The sequence below is a fragment of the Syngnathus acus genome, chromosome 20, assembly GCF_901709675.1.
Source record: "Syngnathus acus chromosome 20, fSynAcu1.2, whole genome shotgun sequence".
Lineage (NCBI taxonomy): Eukaryota > Metazoa > Chordata > Actinopteri > Syngnathiformes > Syngnathidae > Syngnathus > Syngnathus acus.
This window is the reverse complement of record NC_051104.1, coordinates 3,224,046-3,244,096: the sequence shown is the minus strand read 5'-3', so window position 1 is coordinate 3,244,096 and position 20,051 is coordinate 3,224,046. Positions and strand designations below refer to the sequence as shown.

The window sequence follows — 20,051 nt, the reverse complement described above, 5'->3', positions numbered from 1 at the left end:
CTATTTTTTGATTTTGTGGTCCTGACTCACAGATATTCTGTTGCATTCTGTATAATAAAGTCCTGGTGGAATTTCAAAGGTGCATCTCACCGTTTTAGCGAGTAGCGAATTAACCCTAACCCTAACCCTGAGTGCCTTCATACTTTCAGTAATTAGAATTGAAGCACAAGGAAGATCAACAAAGATAAATGAAATACAATCACTGCAGTCAGCCGCCTTCATCCTTTCTCGGAAAGGCTTTTTGCCTCGTGTTTCGTGACATTCGATGACTGTTCAGCATTGAATGCAAGACTTTTCCCCCCCTTTTTATTTTTATCTTTTTACCCGTGGCTCACATTTAAAATGACACTAATGTTCACGTGTTGGAAAAAGAAATCCTTCCAAGAGAGAAAGTGCAAAAAGCGGACGCTGCCTTGATTTAGCGGATGCAATAAGTGCACTTCACGTGCTCTGTTTGAGGCTTTTCATGGCGAGAGGCTTTTCATCTGCAGCAGGTGTATTCACGGCCTCCTTACACTCGCGTCTCGGCAAACTCCAACGGTGGTTGTTGACGTTTGCATTGGCTCCAGGTCATAAATGTCGAAACCATGTCAGTCCCTCTTTAGCGATCCTTTTTTTCATATTCTTCCTTTCGTGAGCTTGATATTACCCAATTGACTCAATTCCCAAAATCAGTGCTTTTTTGTAACAAATACCTTCTAATGAGACATTTTCTTTATTGTGCATTTGTTTGACTCATTCAGGACGGAAAATGTCACATCCGCTCAATTCTGGCATCCTTTGAGTGTCTGCCTGGTCATTTTTCACCGTAATGGAGGATGTATTGTGTGTTTCATGTCTCTTAAGAGCATGTCATTTTCCGCATTATGGTCTTCAAAAAGAACAGCTATTACCTGAGCTCAAAGGACTGTAATTGTCTTTCTCTTCTCCTCTCTATCCTCTCTCTCTCTCTCTCTCTCTCTCTACTCTCTCTCTCTCTCTCTCTCTCTCTCTCTCTCTCTCTCTCTCTCTCTCTCTCTCTCTCTCTCTCTCTCTCTCTCTCTCTCTCTCTCTTTCCGCCTCTTTATTTATTCCACTCCTCACAACATTATAATCACAGAGCGGCCGTGCACTCCAGAAGCTGCCGACCTAATTAACTGCATGCACAGTGACCCATGACCTCATGGTTTACGCTGCGTCACTTGCCGGCAGGATCTCGACCAATGATAGAAACGCACACGGCCATTTTTTGGCATTACCTCCTTAAACGGCACTCACAATCTTTCTTGCCTCCAAAGTACGAAACCAAAATATTCAATTAGACCAGTGGTTCTTAACTTGGGTTCAATCGATTATCATGTGATGACGCATATCTGAACTAATCTCGCAAAAGCAACAGTAGAAGTCAGTGTTGTGAGTTCATGCATGGCTCATTTTGTGCATCAGTAAAAAAGATCTACCGTATTTTCTGCACTATAAGGCGCCCCGGATTATAAGGCGCACCTTCAATGAATGGCCCATTTTAAAACTTTGTCCTTATATAAGGCGCACCGGATTATAAGGCACACCTTCAATGATGGCCCATTTTAAAACTTTGTCCATATATAAGATATATACATTTGGCCCGCGGGCCGGACTTTGGACACGCCTGCTGTAGTGGCTCAATATTGGTCCATATATAAGGCGCACCTGATTATAAGGCTTTTGAGAAAATTGGAGGTTTTTAGGTGCGCCTTATAGTGCAGAAATACGGTATGTCTTGAATTTGAAAAAAAATAATTGTATTTTTCACTAAAGAGGGGTTCAGTGAATGCGTATATGAAACTGGCAAGGTTCGGTACCTCCAATAAGGTTAAGAACCACTGAATTAGAGGAACAAATTTGAAAGGTTCCAAATTCTAAGACGCAGTTGGAGCCGCACACATTCGAGAATGGAAATGCCAAGAAACAGCATGGCCTCCCATTAATTATTAGCTAACAGCGTTGGAAGTCTATTCGTAGCGAACTGAACGAAAACAGCAGCAAATGCCGTCAAGAAATGGACATCGATTCTGCCAGCCGTCGCTTTTGCTGAACAAAAAAGCGTTTCACTTTGAAGCGGAATTGTGCCACAATGCGCCCTTGTAGTTTTCACAGAGGATGGAAACAAGGTAACGTGAGCTTTGAACTCACTGATGCCGCCCACAAAATCTCTGCTGAGGGCCGTGGGTTCATTTAGAAAATAATTGAGAAGGAGTCGACTCGCTTGAATCGGGGCCAATTTGACGTAGCGAGGTGGTTAGCCTCTTAGCCAACCTCCCTACTCTATTAATGCTGATACCATCACGCCATCCACCTCTTTGTCTGGCTGCAAACTTCTAAAGCAGGACAATCTCCCGGTTGGTGAACAAAAGGTTAGAGGAGATTACTCAAGCGCCCTTCAATCTCCGTCTTCGGGAATCCCGTCCCGTCCAATTCCACGTTATCCGTGGGTGTTGCGCCCTGGCGGCTAAAGCGAGATGGCAATTAAAGTTCTTTTTTAGCTTTACCCGATCGAGGGCTCGCATGGTTTGACATCCTTAAAAAAAAAGAAAAGTTGGCTGATTGATGGCACGTCAGCTCGATGCTTGAGGCAAAGTGTGGCGGCCTCCATCTGTGTCAGATCCTTCGGTAAACTTGTACGCCGGCAAATCCCAGATCAGCAGAGAAATTAGCCTATTTAGGAGGCGGGAGGCCTCGGGGAGGGGAGGGGGCGGTTCTCCGAGAGGAGAAGATGAGCTTCTGCCGTGAGGAAGCGCACAAGCCGATGACCGGCAGCTTCAGACGGATGTAATTGTGTTTATTGATCATTGTCCAAGTTGCCTTGCGTTCTGGGTTGTAACTTGGAATGAAGACCGAGTCAGACTTCATGACTTGAAACCAGCTCGAGTAGGGCACAATCGTGCTGAGCAAACAAAGCACTTCCTTAAGGCCAATTAGCAAAGAGGCTACTAGCTTATTAGCATGAACAACAATAGCTACTCCATATGGTGGGCAATTCAATTTTGACAAAACAAAATTACACAGAATGTCTGACATGGCAATAAACAAAACTATGCAAAGCATCTGCGACATTTTTAAAATTTTAATGAACGTCACAGTGAGGCAAGAACATCTTTGTGACTCAGCTACATTAAGAAACACGCGGCCGGCTAAATGAAGACGTATTACGTGACAACGGAGTCGCCGCAATGCAAGTGTTTTGGTGAGATGAACCAAGTCTGGATCAATATTGGGTGCAATCATTTTCAATGCTGGCTTCGAGCTACCACAGCACCAAAGTCGGTCGTCTTTTCAACTAGAGCCTTTGGATGATGTGGCTTCCGATTTGCCTTCAACCGAGTGACTTGCTTGAAAGTGATGTTTGCTATGACTTTTGGAATTTGTGACAGCTGAAGCTTGAGACTTTTTTAAAGTTGGATCAACAAGCAGGCGGGACATGCTGCTGTCCATCAAATTTCAAAGCGGACCAAGGCGAGGAACGGGATGCCACGAAGAGGTCGCGTCAAGATGAGAACAAAGTGGCACGCAAGCTCCACTTCCTCCTCCGCATCTTCTTGTGTACTTCCATGCGTGCTAATTTGAGGGATGAGGTGAATGGCCGGTGGCGGAAAAACAACAGGCTACTTGTGTGTGTGTGTGTGTGTGCGCAATGTGCAGCTGGCCTTCCATCGCGTGCCCAGTCTCTCGCACGCCCCCAGCGAGAATTACGGTTCGGACTAGTCGCTGAGTCAGCGCATGCAAAGGAGTCATGGAAAGCGACGGCCACGCATGAGAGGTGAGCTCCCGAGTGCGGCCCGGTTCAGGTTGATTCGGGAAAACCACCACTTGTTTCTTTGTCGGCTGCGCTTTTTCGCCTTTTTAACGGCAGGCTGACAAAGAGGCAGCTTGGTGACGATGCCTTTTTTCCCATCGCACCAGTCGGCAGCACTAAGGACGCCATTACATTTAATCGCTTTTCTGCGGCACAAAACATCTTTTCGGGCTCCTGCTGCTTTTCGCCACTTAAAAAAAAAAAAAAAAGAAAAAATCTGCCTCTCAGGCTGGAAAAGGTTCCTTATATAATTATATTTATCATTGTGGTGCTCGGTGTAGCACTGCAGCCGAGGTCTCATCCTGAGCTTCTTTCTCATGGTGCTGGCGGCAAGTCACAAAGTACAAATAGTTTTCTTACTGGCTTCCATTTTGTACTTTTATTGGCTATTTCTTTTTCTGAGGACGCGGAACCTTTTCTCCCTACATTCGAGGACACTCAAATGCTCACACTGTAATTAACTGTTTACGAGTATATCTACTTTGGTCTGAACACATTTGTACTGTTGAGCTAGCTTACCTGTTTTGGGCTCCACGGAAAAATATGGCTGCCCTTGGAGGATGCTGTACACGATGCGGGCGCTGTTTCCGTACGTGGGGTCGTCCGCGTCGGTGGCTGTCACCTGCAGCACTGACGTGCCTAAATAAATAAATAAATAAATACATATATGAATGAATGAATAAATAAACTGAAAAATCAATCAATCAATCAATCAATAAGTAAGTAAATAAATGAATAAATGAATCAATCAATCAATCAATCAATCAATCAATCAATAAAATGGACTCTTGCAGCACTAAAGAAACCTGTTCATTGTGTCCTATTTGTAATCTTGAAATGCCAAGACCAATTGGGTTTTTTTTGTCCATCAATGGTTTCCAACAAACAGGTTGTTTTCCAGCCAGAGTCGTTTTCGCCCACTTTTATTGAGCTAAGCGCTAAAAGCGTGACGTAGCCGAGCAGCCATTAGCACGTGAGCTCACCCCGGAAGACGTGGGACGCCCCTATGTCTGCATCTTCTGAAAGGCATTGGAGACGCACGATTAAGAGCAGCTACTGTCACGGAGATTAGCATTGGCCGGGGACGGGGAGACGCAGCTAATTACCTCCCCCTTCACGCCCCTTGATTTCCTCCCTTGTGTCATCAGCGGCCTGCCACCGCTTCGGTTAGCGTAGCTAGCATGAAGCCACCGACAGTCAAGGGGAATCCAACGGGATGGGGGGAAGCAAACTAACAAGTCACAAGCAAATGCAAACAAGAGATCTCAAGCACATGGGGTGGAAGTGGTTGCAACGTTCTGAACCGCTCGTTCCTCGACGCCTCGACCGCATCGCCAAAATTGTCTTGTCGAGTGTCTGTTTTGATAGTGAAGTGACTTGCCACTGGCAGAAGGATATTACGCAAGTCTTGAATCGTTCTTGTGAAGAGTAGAGCGAGAGTCAACGACGGAGCAGGTTGCCAACAGAGAAATGAGATTTTGCTCCTGGATGCCCAACCCAACCAATCCCAAATTGATGTTGGCGTTGCAATTTGTTTGCGGATGTTGACAAACGCATTTCACACGAAAAAAGCCATTGCAGCATTTTTGCTGCGATTTCACACGACAGCCGCTGTCGCCTTGTCTGCATGAATACACATGAGAGCGCGCTGCCACGTATCGACTGTATATTAACAGGGCGCCGGCGGCTTTGTTGATGTTTGCATAATTAATAGACATTTGCTCAGCGTGGCTTCATTTCTACACTGCCACTTGGAGCAGGAAGATACATGCTGGCCACAACATTAGGTACACTTACGTGTTTGAATACACTCAAAATGGTGTGCTTCAAGGTTGCGTTCTAAGCCCTCTTTCAATACAATCACCACATTTATAGAATATTCCGTTTCCTGGCGTCCTCACATAACATAAGAACGGCTGTCATCATAAAGAAACCCGGCAAGGACTTTACTTCAACAGAATTGCCATCAGAGTGGTTCAGGAATTTTTTTTTTATAATGACTGCATTGTGAGCACAAAAACTTGCTATGCAATGTGTGATCTGCACCGCCACGGACAGAAGGAAGATTTAAAGGATCAGCCACACAGAATAACAAGAAATAAAAGGTCGAGTCTAGAGGAGGCATTCACAGCATGCCGTCAACGCATGAAATTCTTATTTAAAAACAAAACAGACTGCGTCAGGTTTGCCACCTCCATTCTCCTCCAATTCCTTCTCAAAGCCCATAAACACATTTCCGCTTTTCCTCGTTGTGTATTTTGAGGCTGCTTTGCAGGGATAGTGGCAAGTGCAGCTTTTAAAAATTCGTACAACGTGCGACGCCATTCGCTACGAGGCGATGAAGCCGCTGGACCGAGAAGAGGACCTCTTTTGTTGGCCGCCACGAAAGAACAAAAGGAGAATAAAAAATAGATGCGCTTGCCACACCAGGCATGCAAGGTGGGGGCAAGCTTTTCTTGGACTTCCTCGCTTTGTTAGAGTGCTTTCCAAAGGTCTTCCCATTTGGGAGGCACGAAGAGTGGCTGGCCAATTACGTCCCGCAACGGCTTTCAGCTCTCAAACTGAGTGCAAGCATCAACAACCACAGACGGGCTAATGATTTGAATCGGAGCCAGACTCACTGAAGTTGACACATTTTCAGATTTAGGACTGGAGGCAGACTTGAAGTACCTGAATTGCAGAGGTGGCAAATTCAGGTCCAGAAAGTCAAAAATCGGGTAACGACTTGTTTGAAACGACTATTCCGACTTGCGCAACAATCCATTTTCTGTTGACTTACCCACATCGGACATTTCGGGCACGGTGGCGGCGAAGGGTCCGTCGGGAAACTGCGGCGCGTTGTCGTTGATGTCCTGGACCTTGATGATGAATTCCGACTTTGGTTCCAGTGCCTCCTCAGTGTGGCGGTCCAGGGCCTGCGCGTGTAGCACGTAGTGCGACTTCCTCTCCCGGTCGAGGCTCCTGGTGGCGTGGATATCTCCCGTCACCTCGTTGATCAGGAAGATGGTCCCCGCACCCTCGCCGCTCAGAATGTAGCGCACCGTCCCGTCGCCTTTGTCCGAGTTGGAGTGAAGCTGCAAGGGGAAAATAGAATGACAAGCAGTCCAAGATGCACGCCACCTTGCTAGCACAAAAGTCTGCCCGGCTCAACTTCAACTTTGAGGATGAGAAGTGTTTTGATGGTTCTGAAGCTCCAGATTACAAGTCAAGCCTCCAAGGGCTCAATGGAGCTCATTCACTTTCTGCTCCTGCCGTCAATTTTCTCCTCAAATCAGACGTTCTTACAGATGATGCTGTTATTAACTGACAACCACCAGGACTCAAGTTTGTTTTTATTGACATCAAATTGGACACAATTGATGCCGAAGTCACAAAATCCAAAGAGAAAAAGCACAAAAGGATTGATATCCGTTTTGAAATGACACACCGGCCTGCCCGTTGTACTTATATGGGCAACGTGAGTAAATTTACTTCTAAAAGTGAGCAGCAGCTGTCACGGGGCTTACAACTGACAAGTAGATGGATTTGGGAAGACAGGTGTGAAAAATCTGCCGTTTAAAAATGCCGCACGGACTTCTCTTCCTCAAGTTCGCGAGCAACGTTTTGGATTGTCAGGAGAATGTGGCCGTTTTCTCTTCAAAGTGAAATAGAGAGGGTTCAAATGCTTCTTTTATACTACAGCGATCCCTCGCGACTTCGCGTTTTGTTTATCGCGGCTTCACTACATCGCAGATTTTTTTCCCAAGTTAAAAAAAACATTTAAAAGTCAAAATAAAACGTCTAAATTGAGGAAACATGTGTCTAACCTTTAGGACAATGTAGTATTGCTCCAAACGTTCATTTTCATTCCTTTAGAAGTCCGTTTTCGCGTGTTAGCACGATCACGAATTAGCATCTTTCCACTAACTCGTTAGCCTGCCCAGTAGTTCTTGTTGGTGACCGTACTTTGCGGATTTCACTTATCGCGGGTGGTTTTTGGAACCAATTATCCGCGATAAACAAGGGATTACTGTATGTGAGAAGGGGCTCTACAAAATCCCTGATTTCAACAAGACAAGAAATCTTTCTTGGGGGGTTTAGTGTTAATAAGACACCTGGCAACTGATTTTAATCGTGAAGAAAATGCAAGAAAGAAATTATTTAAATGAGCCAGTGTGAAGCCGCATTAGTTGCGTGGGTCCCTTTGCTTTATTGTTTTTACGGCGTCAACTCAGCGGCACCCCGCAGCACCTTTCCGACGAATAATTCTGCTGACGTCGAGCTGAGACGACACACTGCTCCGTACTCGACTGTCTCTCATGCCCGCAGACGATCCTCGGGGAGTCGTGTTAGGGGGCTTTATTGAAAAGTTGTGCTCTAATTGATACCAAGAGGATGAACGCATTTACTCCCTAAACTGTCTCGAATGGGGGCGGGCTGCAGAAGGCCCATGGGCCGTTTTTTAATTTGCCAAGATGCGCCAAGAATTGGCATGAGTACATTGACCACTTTTTAATGAAATGGCTTCATTATTTAACATAAATTGAATACAAACATTCAATTTTTTACATTTTGAGGCTTTTGGGCATTTTAGTTGAATTCATGGAGCTAAATGGATTATAAATTAAAAAACACTTTTGAAAACAAATAAAGATTTGAACTTTTTACTCATGTCCAAATACCCTCTGCTTTAAAAATGCAACAAAGCCTCGGAGCGGCAAAGTTTGCCTGCTCTCTATTTGGACATGAAATATGTGGCTTTTCAAACATGCTGGTGCATTTCTCTTCCTGGTGGCGCTTTTGGCTCCTCTCCACGCACCTCCGTCTCATCCCTAACGAGCTTCCCGCGAGTCTTTGGAGGGCCCGGAAAATAAACATTGGTGCGGCCCGCGTAAATTATTCATGGGCTGGAGATCAAACTTGAGGCTTCCTCACTCTTTGAAAGGCACTTAGAGGCGGAAAGAGGGGAAGGCGAGCGAAAAACAGCAAGATGGTGTGACGGAGGGCCAGATGAGAGAGTAATTACTACTTTGGCTGCCGGCTTGGCTCAGCGTGGAGGTGCAAACCAGGCGGTGCCTCCAAGGCTGAGTCACCTACGCACCGCGGTCATGTCCAAGCAAGTGGAAAATAAAGGGACTACACGATGATGTTAGCTGCCTAAGGCTAGCTGGGTCATGTTACATTGTGTTCCCGACAAATAAGCAAATAATTATGCTCACTGACCAATGCTAACGGTACGCAAACTCAAGTTGAACGAGCGGTGTCTTGTGGTTATGCTAGCTGGCTAACGTTACAGTAGCATACTCGCTTTCATTTCTCGGGCTAACTTTGTTGGCTAATGTTGACTGCTGAACTTCCTCTTTTTGACTTCAAGTGTGTAAGCTTGACTTTCTTTTCAAATTGGGAATACGGGCCCACTGATGAGACTCCCCCCCAAATCAGAGTTATTTAACAAGTAAGGAACATTAGCACTAATCATTCGCATTAGTCATTACAGCTAGTCATTAGCGGCAGTCATCATGAGCGGTGGTGCGCTGCGTTCTCACAATTCCCCAAAAGCGCACTTATGAGTCTGACCTCACTGTGCTTGTTTACGTCCTTAATCACAGTTGAAAGCAAAATGGACCGGCGGCTAACTTTCTGCCGCATTCTTTTAAATCCCGCCGATCATTGGCCCGCGCGGGGAGCCTGACATGTGGGTGATTAATTTTGCTCATGCGGAAAATTTCACAAGGTCCAGCGGAATGTTATTAGCTTTCAACGGGGATATAAAGTCTTGCAGAGAAAACAGGAGGAAATAAAAAAGAGAACGATTTGAGCCGATAGAACAGGATCTATCGGAATTAAGACGGAACGATGACTTTTGATTAGATTTGGCCACTATAACATCACTTTGCAAATTTTGCTCGGTCGCCTCAAAATGATGACGACGAGATCAAATCGTCCGCGACCTTCACTTATCCGACTTCCTTCGCTTCAAACTCGCCATGCTGCCAAACACCCGGCCGGACGCTTGTCGTCATCTGCGCTTCTGATCGATGCCATCTGTCTCATCCACGTGCGTGGTGAATCTACTCTCCGCCGGCCGCCGTTATTTCCTCTCGTAAAGCGGCATCATCGCCAGCGCCTCAGTCGCAAAAAGGGATAAGTAGGCCATAAAAATGGCCGATCCAGGCTTACGACTCAAAGTCGACTCAACAAACTGGATTGCTGGACAACAACATATGATTGGGTTGAATTGCAGAGCATTTGGCTGTAAAGTGACAATTTAAGAGGCGTCATTTCAGAGTCATCATTCAAGAAACGCGACCACAAGGCTCGCACTTTGATTTTGTGGATCATTTTGACCAAGGGATGTTTGATACCAATCAGGATGATGATTCACAGATGAGTCAAATGACCGCAGTTAGAGCGCCACTTTCATGATGTCAGAGTTTTTATTTTTATTTTGCCTGGCTGGTGTCACCATGGAAGTGCATACAGGCTACATACTGCTAGGGACTCCCAAATTCTTTGGAAATATCCGATTTTGCCATCACATTTTCCTTGTTGCTCAGATGTCATGCCGTAGCGTGTTTATTAAGAGTAAAGAAAAGGGTGGGGAGAGCTTTTTGCGGATGCGTACGATGTCTTCATATTTGCAATTAGTGGCTTCACTTTTGATTTATTTCAGCTCTTCCACTTCACTCAAGAAGATTTAATTACTTGCTTTCCACGTCGATTGTCCGATCGCCGCCTCTCAATCGGCTCGCCGACGTCTCGGCGGCTGGCTCGCAATTGATTCGCCGCCCTCACGCTAAGCCCGGCCACAAATGAGCGTCTGTCCGAGGGTCACCGAGAGGACGGACGAGCGCGATCATCGTCTGCCGCTTGCACTGACGAGATGAGTCATCGTGTCGCCATAATGAGGTTGTTACATACTCAGTTGTGTTCCTATCGCCACCAGACAGAAGAAAACGACGGCAAGCTTTCATTCTTCCTAATACGTGCTCAGTTCTGAGTCTACGTCCAGTGCAAAAGCAATTTTGGCACATTAGAGGAACATTACTTACTATTAGAGGTGTATACAGTGCTTGATAAGATAAGAGATTCCTTTAATCGTCCCATGGGATATTTACACAAACGGTGGAGCAACACATCCAGACAGGCAAAAATGCAGTTTGGTAAATATGCGTGCGTTTACACGGGGAGGCAAAAAGTGTATGCACAACTTTGAAGATGTTGCCTGCACGATTTTACCGTCGCTCAGCGGGCCGTCACCAAGAAGCAAAGTGAAGCGGCCATTCTGTCAAGAACATTTTTAATCCCCACGAGGCGTCCCCTAATCCCCACTGACACCTTTCAAGGGAGGCCGGATGCATTTGGGGAATGACAGCTCCGTCACCGAGCCGGCGTGTTTCGGTGTCGGGTGGATGAACCACGCTGGCAGACGTTTCTCCAAAAAACACACATTGGAACTGGCAAAAGCTCGTTTGAGCAAGTGAAATGCTAAATCTGCCTGCTAAAATGAATCATCTGGGCAGAAGAAGCACGCAGAGTTATGCATGGATTTGATTTTGTCTTGTTGGGATTTAAATTTTGTTTCAGTGTTGCTAAAGTAACTAAAGTCCCGCCGGGTGAGGTGCGTCGCCCTCCGTCTTGTCTCGTGTTCCTTGCCGAGGAGGTGCCTGCTATGTTTTATTCATACGTCTTCAAACGCGTTGCCCTGTGACAGAATCAGGCAACTGTCACATCGCGGCGTGTGCAAGGGGGGCAACGCAGCACAACACAAGAAGAAGAAGAAAAAAAGTACTTGTGTTTTGGCTGCGCATATGGAAACGTCAGGAGGAAGAGGAGGGGAGGGGGAGGAGGAGGAGGCCCTTGTTCCTTGTCGCAAATCTCAGCTGGGCGCCGGTGGCAGCCCATCTTCTTCAACCTTTGAGTTTCTCCGCAACAACAAAGTGACTCGCGAGGACTTGATGCGTTTTGCATGAAGAAAGAGAATTTTAAATCAGCGTTTAGAGGCTGGATGCACAATGCGGGGCGGGTGTTGATGAGGAAATTCCCATTTCCACTTTGAGGCGATACGAAATGTCATTCTATTCAAATTTTTCCTTGCACATCAAAACCACTGACTGACTGTAAAGTCGAGCGGCGCCATTTGTCGGTCCGAAATTTGCCAATCATTGACGGAAATGCGGAAACAAAAGGGCAAACGGAGCTTTCAAAACAAACAGCAGAAAGCTCGGCTTTGTAGCCAAAGCAATCTTTGGCTTAATTGAGGGTCCTCCTGCCCCGCAGGCCACTCAAGCGGCGGCTCACATCGTTAGCTTTTGATTTCCTCTCTGTTTTATTTGCTCACCATCTGGAGGCCTCGTCTATGTCAACACGCATGTCAAATTGATTCCTTAATAAGGTTTGTGCTCAAAGTGGCTCAATCGGTTTTTTTTTTCGACCTCACATATGTGAAGCCCGCTCGCAAATTAAATTTGGGGTTATCCTTTGGCTAGCCCGGCGAGCTAACATAAATAGGGTTGTTGACTATCGGAAGGAACAGTTGAATTATTCCAATAAACAGTGTGGTGAACAAGGTCGGCAGTCTTCCACAATGTTTTTTTTTCCGGTGCTGCGCCGTCAACTCTCGGAGTGTGATTGCAGAGTGTTTGGGAAACCGCAGCTTGGATTTAGTCAGCGAGCGGCAGACCGCAGAGTGAGTTGCGGAGCCAGCTTGTCGAAGCTCGCGGCATGTTAAAAAAACAAGACAAAAAGAAAACTCACAGTGGCCAGCGCTGACTCAGCCAACTCCAAACCTTGCAAGTCTTACATCAAAGCTGAGATGAATATGTCGCGTTTGTCCTCATTTTTGGAACATTGGTCAGCAATCTTGTCGTGTTTCCTTTTTTTTCCCCAATTAGCTGAACACGGGCGGACTGATTGGCCAAAATGTCAATTCGATGTCCTCTTTTTTTTTAATGGCTGTATCCACTGTGGGCTTTTGCACGGCTCTGGCAAAGCATTTGTGGATAAACGTGAATAAACCTGCTTCATGTTTTTGATGTTTCATTTTGTTTTTGGACTATTCACAATGACCTGGCAGTTATTTTGGCTGCAAAAGCATTAGGACAATTTGACTCAATGTTGATTACTGAATTAAATTGGCTTGTTGTGGTGAACCTGAATTTTGTCTGCGCTTCCCATGGCGTTAACAAAAAACAGGCTTCCAGCTTCCTTTGCGGCTTTCCCCGGCTGGCAAGGATGCCCGGCATCCGTCGATTCAATCAACAGACTTTTGAGGCGCAAAGTGATAGTTGCCAAGCACATGGTGCCGCTTTTCTTTCTTCCCGGCTTTCAAAGCGTGCTGGAATACAGACATATGTGCAATGGCTGTGCTGTCTCTCCGGCTCTGGCGGCGCAGTTGAGGGGATTAGCCTGCGCCTGAGCGCCTCCAATAATGATCAGTGCAGTGGAGAAACACATTTTCACATTTGGGTGAAGATAAGGGCGAGCAATCTGCAAAGCAAGAGGACTTAAGCGACTCCCCGTGGTTCGCCAGCCCGAGTCAGGAGCCGCCGCCGCCACGAGTGTCTTTCCAGCACAGCCGCGGACAACTCGGAAATGACATTCCGAGCAATGTCGATGTCCTCTGCTTCGTTTGCCAGCGAGAGCGCAAACATGACTTTGTTTCCCGGGTTCTAATCACGTGGAGGGGCTACTTCATTAATCACGCGGAATAAAACATGGCTATTCTGCCGCTCGTCCTAATGACAAGCTCGACAAAGCGGAGTCGCATTTCCACATCACAGGACGAGAAGAAGGCGGAATATGCTGACAAGCTACCTGGGCACAGCGTGCGGGCCACTTCCACAAAAACAAAAGACGTCAGCGAATCGCAAGTCTTCTGGCCCTCGAAATAAATCTGCCGAAACAACTCACAAAGCACTCGGAGCTGTTAGTGGAGGATGTACGTGTCGTGATTGACAATTCCTGCATGGCGACAACTGGCTCGTAGACAGAGAAATGCCTTGTTAGTTAGCGTAGCCTTGTTAGCTACTCAAATAGATTCAAGCTTTCAGGCTTACCTTTCCGACGTACTGCTCCTCTGTCCCCATGTGTTCTTCCAAAACAAAGAATTGGTTCCAGATCCAGCCCCTTTTGGGCCTGTGGTGCACCTCCGTCTCCCCGTTGGCCAGTTTGCTCTGGTTCCGGGCCAGCGCCCTGGTGGGCGGGTGGTGGCTGGCCCCGTGGGCCCTCTGGATGAAGCAGAGGCAGACCACCAGGACGGGGTAGAGCCCACCCGTGCCGCCGGCTATCCTCATGGCGGCGGCGTCTCCAAAGATTAGCCCGGCGCTCCCAGAGCCAAATTTCCGCGCGGCCGCCACCGCTGCCCAACTCTCCCAAGGCAAAACTTTAAATCCCAACGAGGAGAAGAGCGGTCCTAGTAAATCCAGGAGAGGGCATGGTCCAAAAAGCAGAAGTACTTTTTACATTATGGAATTTCCCAGATGACGTCAACGGTTAATCCCAGACGGCATTATGATATCCTGCAGGAGAGAGCAAAAAAAAACACACGATTGCTCATCCAAGTCTCGTTCAAGTCTCGTGGGCTGTCTCGAACCCGGCGCGGCGGTATCTAGTGAAGATGTCCGAGATCTTGGGTCTCGCTGACTGATGGCTTCGGGCCAAGGTCATTCATCAGATGCTCCCTGACACCACTCTATTAAAGGTAAGGCGCCAAGGTTGTTGATGTCTGCATCCCATAATAATGGACAGTGACATCATCAAACGGCATCAGTAAGCAAAAACTACAAATCGTTGTCAGTAGAATTTTGTTGATGCAGAATTTGTTTTGATATGGTAATTCTTTGCTTCTTTCGGAAAGATATCGTGAATTATAATATTTATTTTGTCACGAGATCCAAATGTCGACTGCCACGTAATTTGCAACCGCCACACGCTGCTCGGCGATAATGGCTGAATTATTTCCTGGTGTTTATGAATAATTCAGATATGTGTTGATTAGATTTTGGCTTAAACACCACGGCTAATCCCGCATGACACTTGTTAACGACGTTAAGGAGGCGCCGCTTCGCCTGTTGAAGGCCATTTGCCGACGCCAGCTGCGGCCTGACGGAAGGTAAATTGCGTTGGATTATAGCGGCCGGGGATAAACACTCGACAACACGTGTAATCTGCGTCCGGATTGTCGTCCGCAAAGGTAGAGCGGCACCCAAATCCCGCCTTTTGCCCGCTAATCCGACACCCCGCGTGCGGCGGAGAAGAGTTGATGAGACAATTAACACTTTCTGGGATGGATGGTAGAAGTTTAGGATTTTTTGCTTTTGAAATGTCTTTCCAGAACCTGATCCGAGGTGTAACATCACACCTCTGTTTTGCTATTCTGGGGCATGTGAAGGTGCACCTGTGGAGAAGCGTGCATCTTCTCACATGGCAGGAACCTCTCTCTGGGTCAGAAATGACATCTTCAATAATTAAACAAGCAACTTTGTAGGATTTTTTTTAAATATGGCTGCCAGTGAAGGACTACACTGGCAAGAAATAACAACTCAGTCGAGCGTCTTATTTTCGTGTCATTGTCGTTTGAACTGGACTAAGGATGGAATGAGAAGGGAGTGGATGCCCCTCACTGGCTCTCATCATCCTCATCCTGATCGCCATCGTCGCCCTCGGCCATCTTTGAATTAGTGCAGCCGTTCGCTGCTTCTCCCACGCCCCATTATGGAGCGCCGGCCTCGCTCCAATTACATCGCCTCCGCTCGTTCTTGCGTGTCAAGTGCCAGTCGGGCGGCCGGTGACAGGTTTGATCGGCGTCGTGCCGCGCTACGTTGCTTGCTCAAAACCGGAGTTTGCAGGAAATCGACTGAGATTAAGATTACCAGACGAGACCGGATGTCTTTGGGGTTGGAATTTCCGGTTCCGGTTCCAAATCAAGCCTTCCGATTATAGTGCAGAACTACAGTTTGAAGGTTTGGAATTAAAATTTCAAGAGAGGGTTGTGTTTTGGATCAGCACTAGAACTTTTTTTTCCCGCAATAGATCGTCTTCATTGGCTCCTACTGAGCAGCGTTACAGAATCAGCACAATTGAAAATGGATACACGGAATCCTCGTGAAGAGTTTTTTTTAAATGATGATTTCCTTCCTCAAGTGATTTGTTGATAATTGCAATTTTCCGCCTCTGCTGCGTTGGGACGACACCACCAAATAATCCAATTTATTCATGCTCTTAAAAAGGAAATGAAACATGTAAATCATGAAAATGAGCAGTTTATGCAATAGTTCTCACTCTCCTGGACCGGAGGAGTGCTGAAAGTGATAAACACACACACACACACACAAACACGCTGGACACGTCTTCACGCTTCAGAATGGCGAGCAGCTATGTGCTGCGGTTACATAACGACGGCAAATCCTTTAAGAGCCATTTAAAAGGCCTCAATTGCAATGAGAGACACAAAAAACACAACGAGGCTCATCTCTTAGGACATTAACTATTAATGCAGCGCGTCGGGCTGTGTCTCACTTTGCATGTTTGGAAAAGACACACATCAAGCTATAAAAAAAACAGGGAGGGGCAATTATGCAGAGAGTAAGCGAGGAGGCTCATCAGCAGCATGCGCTGTTTACGTGACACTAATAGTTCCGTGTTAAAATGGATCCGCCACGTATTGTTTACATGCTGGCGTCATTGATCATCGGTCAGCGTCGCTTCGGAGCCGTATCGACCCGACGGCGGATGGTCCCGGGGCTCCTTGGTTTAGTGGTGAGAAAAACAAAAGCAGTTGACTTGACAAGATGTGAGTTTGCATGACTGACGTTTACCAGAGAGACAAATTCAACAAATAGTGTCATTTGTCGCCACGTCAATCAGAAATTGCCAAATTGAAAGCGGAATCCATTGACGGGCATCTCCGCTCTGTAAATAGACGAAACGCAGAGAGGTACAAGTCCATTACACCTCATTCTCGTGACGCATCGATCCGAAAAGAAACTGACTCCGGTAATGCATTGATGCGTACTGCACACTTCCCACGATGCAGCGACCCAACGGGGCACGCCCATGACGGACCCTTTAATGCACAGAACCAATAACGGAGCGATTCCCCGAGAATGAACTCCAGAATGCAATTCCAACAAAAAAAGAAGCGTCACAGCGCAGCTTGGAGATCCCCAGACAGCGTGCTAACATGCCCCCTTTTGAGCAGAGACATGAAAGCCATCGACTTGGACAAGTGCTGCCGCTTATGCCTCGGCAGATTTTCCCAAATGATTCAAACCTTTGATGTGGTTGCGGTAAAATGGGAAGTGATAACCGCCGTGTGCCGTGACGTGCATTCTCTGGTGGCCATCCTGTCCGCTTTCCATATAGGGAGTCAATGGTTGAGCTTTGGTGGCTGAAGATCTCCTTGTCAGATTGCTTGACTCCGTTCTGCCTGACAACAGTTTGCGGATTTTGGGCTCGCTGCTACCGAAACAACTAAGCGGGAGTTCCCCGTCGTGCTCTTTCAAGTTCAGCCAGCCCCTTTTGGTGGTTTGCTGTGCTACCAAACTACAAATATGCAGGGAATTCCCACCACTGATTTGATGAGCATCTCAATCTACTCACAAATTTTCTCTGTGTGAACGTCAGGACACAAAATTAACGTTAGCCGCTAAGAATAGCAACAGGTAGACGTCGCCAGCATAGATTTCCGTAGGAGGTAATTGACGATTTTGAAGCCAGTCAAGTGAAATGAATTTCTTGCGGCAGCTCGGGCGCGCAAGCAAAACTAATGGGATAAGCGCGCCGCGACACCGGCGTAACATTTCACCTCCCACACGTCACCGGCGCTCAGCAAGTCTCCACTCTTCAAGTCCACTCGTCCAACTCCATCCTGCCTCGCCTTGGTTAAGCCTAATAGGGCTCTAATTAGCCCGCCGGCCTTTGCAGGCAAGGGAATGTTCACGGGTGATTATATCAGCGCGCCGGCTCACAAAAGATCTCCCACATCGTCAGAAAGGCCGAGCCGAGTCAAAAGGGCCGCTCATGTCAAAGACGATCCTTCTCTGCAGATGTGAAAAGGAGAAGCAAGAAAGGAGAAATGGAGGCCGTCTTGCTGATTGACCCCTCAGTGCAGATCTTAGCGAGTTGAAGATGTGGCGCCAGTACGTGTGCTCAAATATTTGCTGATCGTGGCGACGTGAGCAGCGCTGGGCCGCCATCTTGTGGCATTTCCGTGCCAAGGAAATAAGTCACTTGTTACATCAAGAGGCAATTCAAAACTTTTGGGGCGATGGGGTGTCAATGACACAATCAATTGATTATCTTCTACCAATGACGTCTTTGTTCGAGCGTCGGAAAAGTCAAACGTGAACATTTGGAATCCAAAAAGTAAATAAAATTGCCAAAAGAATCCCTCACTCTCCCCATGAATTTGCGTGAATTCCCACGATTTTGTCTATTCTAACAAAAAAATTGCCAACCAGCATTTTAAAGGCAAACTGATGGATTGGCAAACTCGCCCAAACTCACACATGAGCAAGCTGAACAGAGAAAAGTTTAAAATTTGGGAATTAGTTCATCTTTGTAAATGAATCTTAGTGATGCTAATGCTAGCATGGATGCCCGATTGGCATATGAGACAGTGAGGCAATTGTTAATTTTCTTTTCCATGATTATGCTTTTTTTTTATGAATACAAAGCAATTAAGGCTTGAGCTATGAAATCAAGCCTTTTGTTGCAAAACCCTAACCCAACCCATCAAACCCAATAATTGTCATGCAAATATTTTGAATGCATAAGGGCTCTTAACAAAACGCTGTTTGCGCAGGCATTGATTAAATCTCTATTATGTGACTAAAAGCAACTGTTCCGATTATTTTGGTGGGATGGATGGCTTTACCATCACAAGTCACACCCATTCCTCCCATTATATTGAAATTTCCAGCATTCACACTATCCTAAACATTACATAATATTTTGTGCACAGTGCAAATCAAAGGTGCGATTATGCGATTTGAACGTGATTGTTCTGCTTTTATGTTGTCAATGCCATGTTTGAATTCTTTCTTTGCCTTAACGAAAAGCCTCAACCTCCCTTAGCGACTCTTTGCAAAGGCAACATTTGCGATGTGATGCGGGTGTACCTAATGGAGTGTCCTGTGTGCGTGCCGTGCGCATGAGTGTCCGCGCTCTTTGCGAGCGGCGCACATGTAACACGTTCGCCAAAGTCACCAAACTCCTCTGCGTGCTGCGCCGAAACGCGCACGAGCGAGTGGAAGCCAATCAACGTGACATTTACCGGGGACGGTGGTTGAGCGCGCGCGCGCGCGCACGCACACGCAGACCCACTGAGGCGTTCTCTCCTTTGCAGTGGAGGCTGCAGCATTCACTCACTCACTCACTCTCTCTTCTTTGGTTTCATGCAGCAATTGACGTGGGACATCTTCCAACTCCCGACGTGCACGCGCACAAGCAACCAAGCACGCGAGCAACCGCGGTCAGCAGCGCGCCCTTCGTTCGTTTCGACACACGCGCGCGCGCACGCTGAGGACGAGAATGAGGGGCGTCTGCTTTTATCATCATGAGGTGTGAAAAGTGCGCACTGCCCTCCTCATCCCTCAAGTTCTCCCGCGCAACATTTGGGTTTTATTCCCAGACATGCACGCGTATAAAAACTTGAAATATTGGGAAAATAAACTTACCTCAGCGAGGTCCCGCCTAAAAAGCCAGAAGACGCCCCCCCTCAGGGTATTGTCCATCACCTCCCTCTTTGCGGTGGTCCTCTGCCTGGTTCCCCGCGTGTGTGCGCGCGCGGATGGCGGCTGCGGGACGAGCGAGTCCAGCCAGAGGCTCCTGCGGCTCCTCACTGGTCGCCTCTCGCGTCAATCGGCGCTCAAGCCCCGCCTCTTTCTCCCTCTCCTCTCCTCTCTCCATCTCACCTCCTCCTCTTCATCCTCCCTTACCTCTTCCGTTATCTCCTCCCTCATCTGCTCGTCGCTTTCTCTGTTAACACGTGATGATATGAGATAGTGATCAGCAAGTGATATGTTATCCCTTTCTAATTTTCCGCACGCACACACAAAATCCAATTTGCAGACTTTTAGGGAAACGCTCCGAAACAAACTTTTTACACCGAGTAGCACCTCAAGGAATAGAGTAGGCAAAAATACAGTAGTGTAGTGTGCACAAGTGTTCACCAAAACCAATTTTGTTTTGTTCTCGTAAGGTGTGATTTTTTTAATTGACTGCGACGGCGGACCGCGATGTGGAAAAAAAAATACTC

General features: G+C 46.9%; 1 protein-coding gene across 1 annotated transcript in view; it reads right to left on the bottom strand.

Annotated features, from left to right (window-relative positions):
• Window positions 1-19,663, bottom strand: part of LOC119139148 (cadherin-18-like) — a 32,609-nt gene extending 12,946 nt beyond the window's left edge. The window contains 4 exon segments of the mRNA XM_037279565.1: window positions 4,331-4,450; window positions 6,591-6,885; window positions 13,849-14,310; window positions 19,471-19,663. Coding sequence (XP_037135460.1) covers window positions 4,331-4,450; window positions 6,591-6,885; window positions 13,849-14,085 — 652 coding nt within the window. The 5' untranslated portion in view covers window positions 14,086-14,310; window positions 19,471-19,663.
• Window positions 19,664-20,051: the final 388 nt, after the last annotated feature.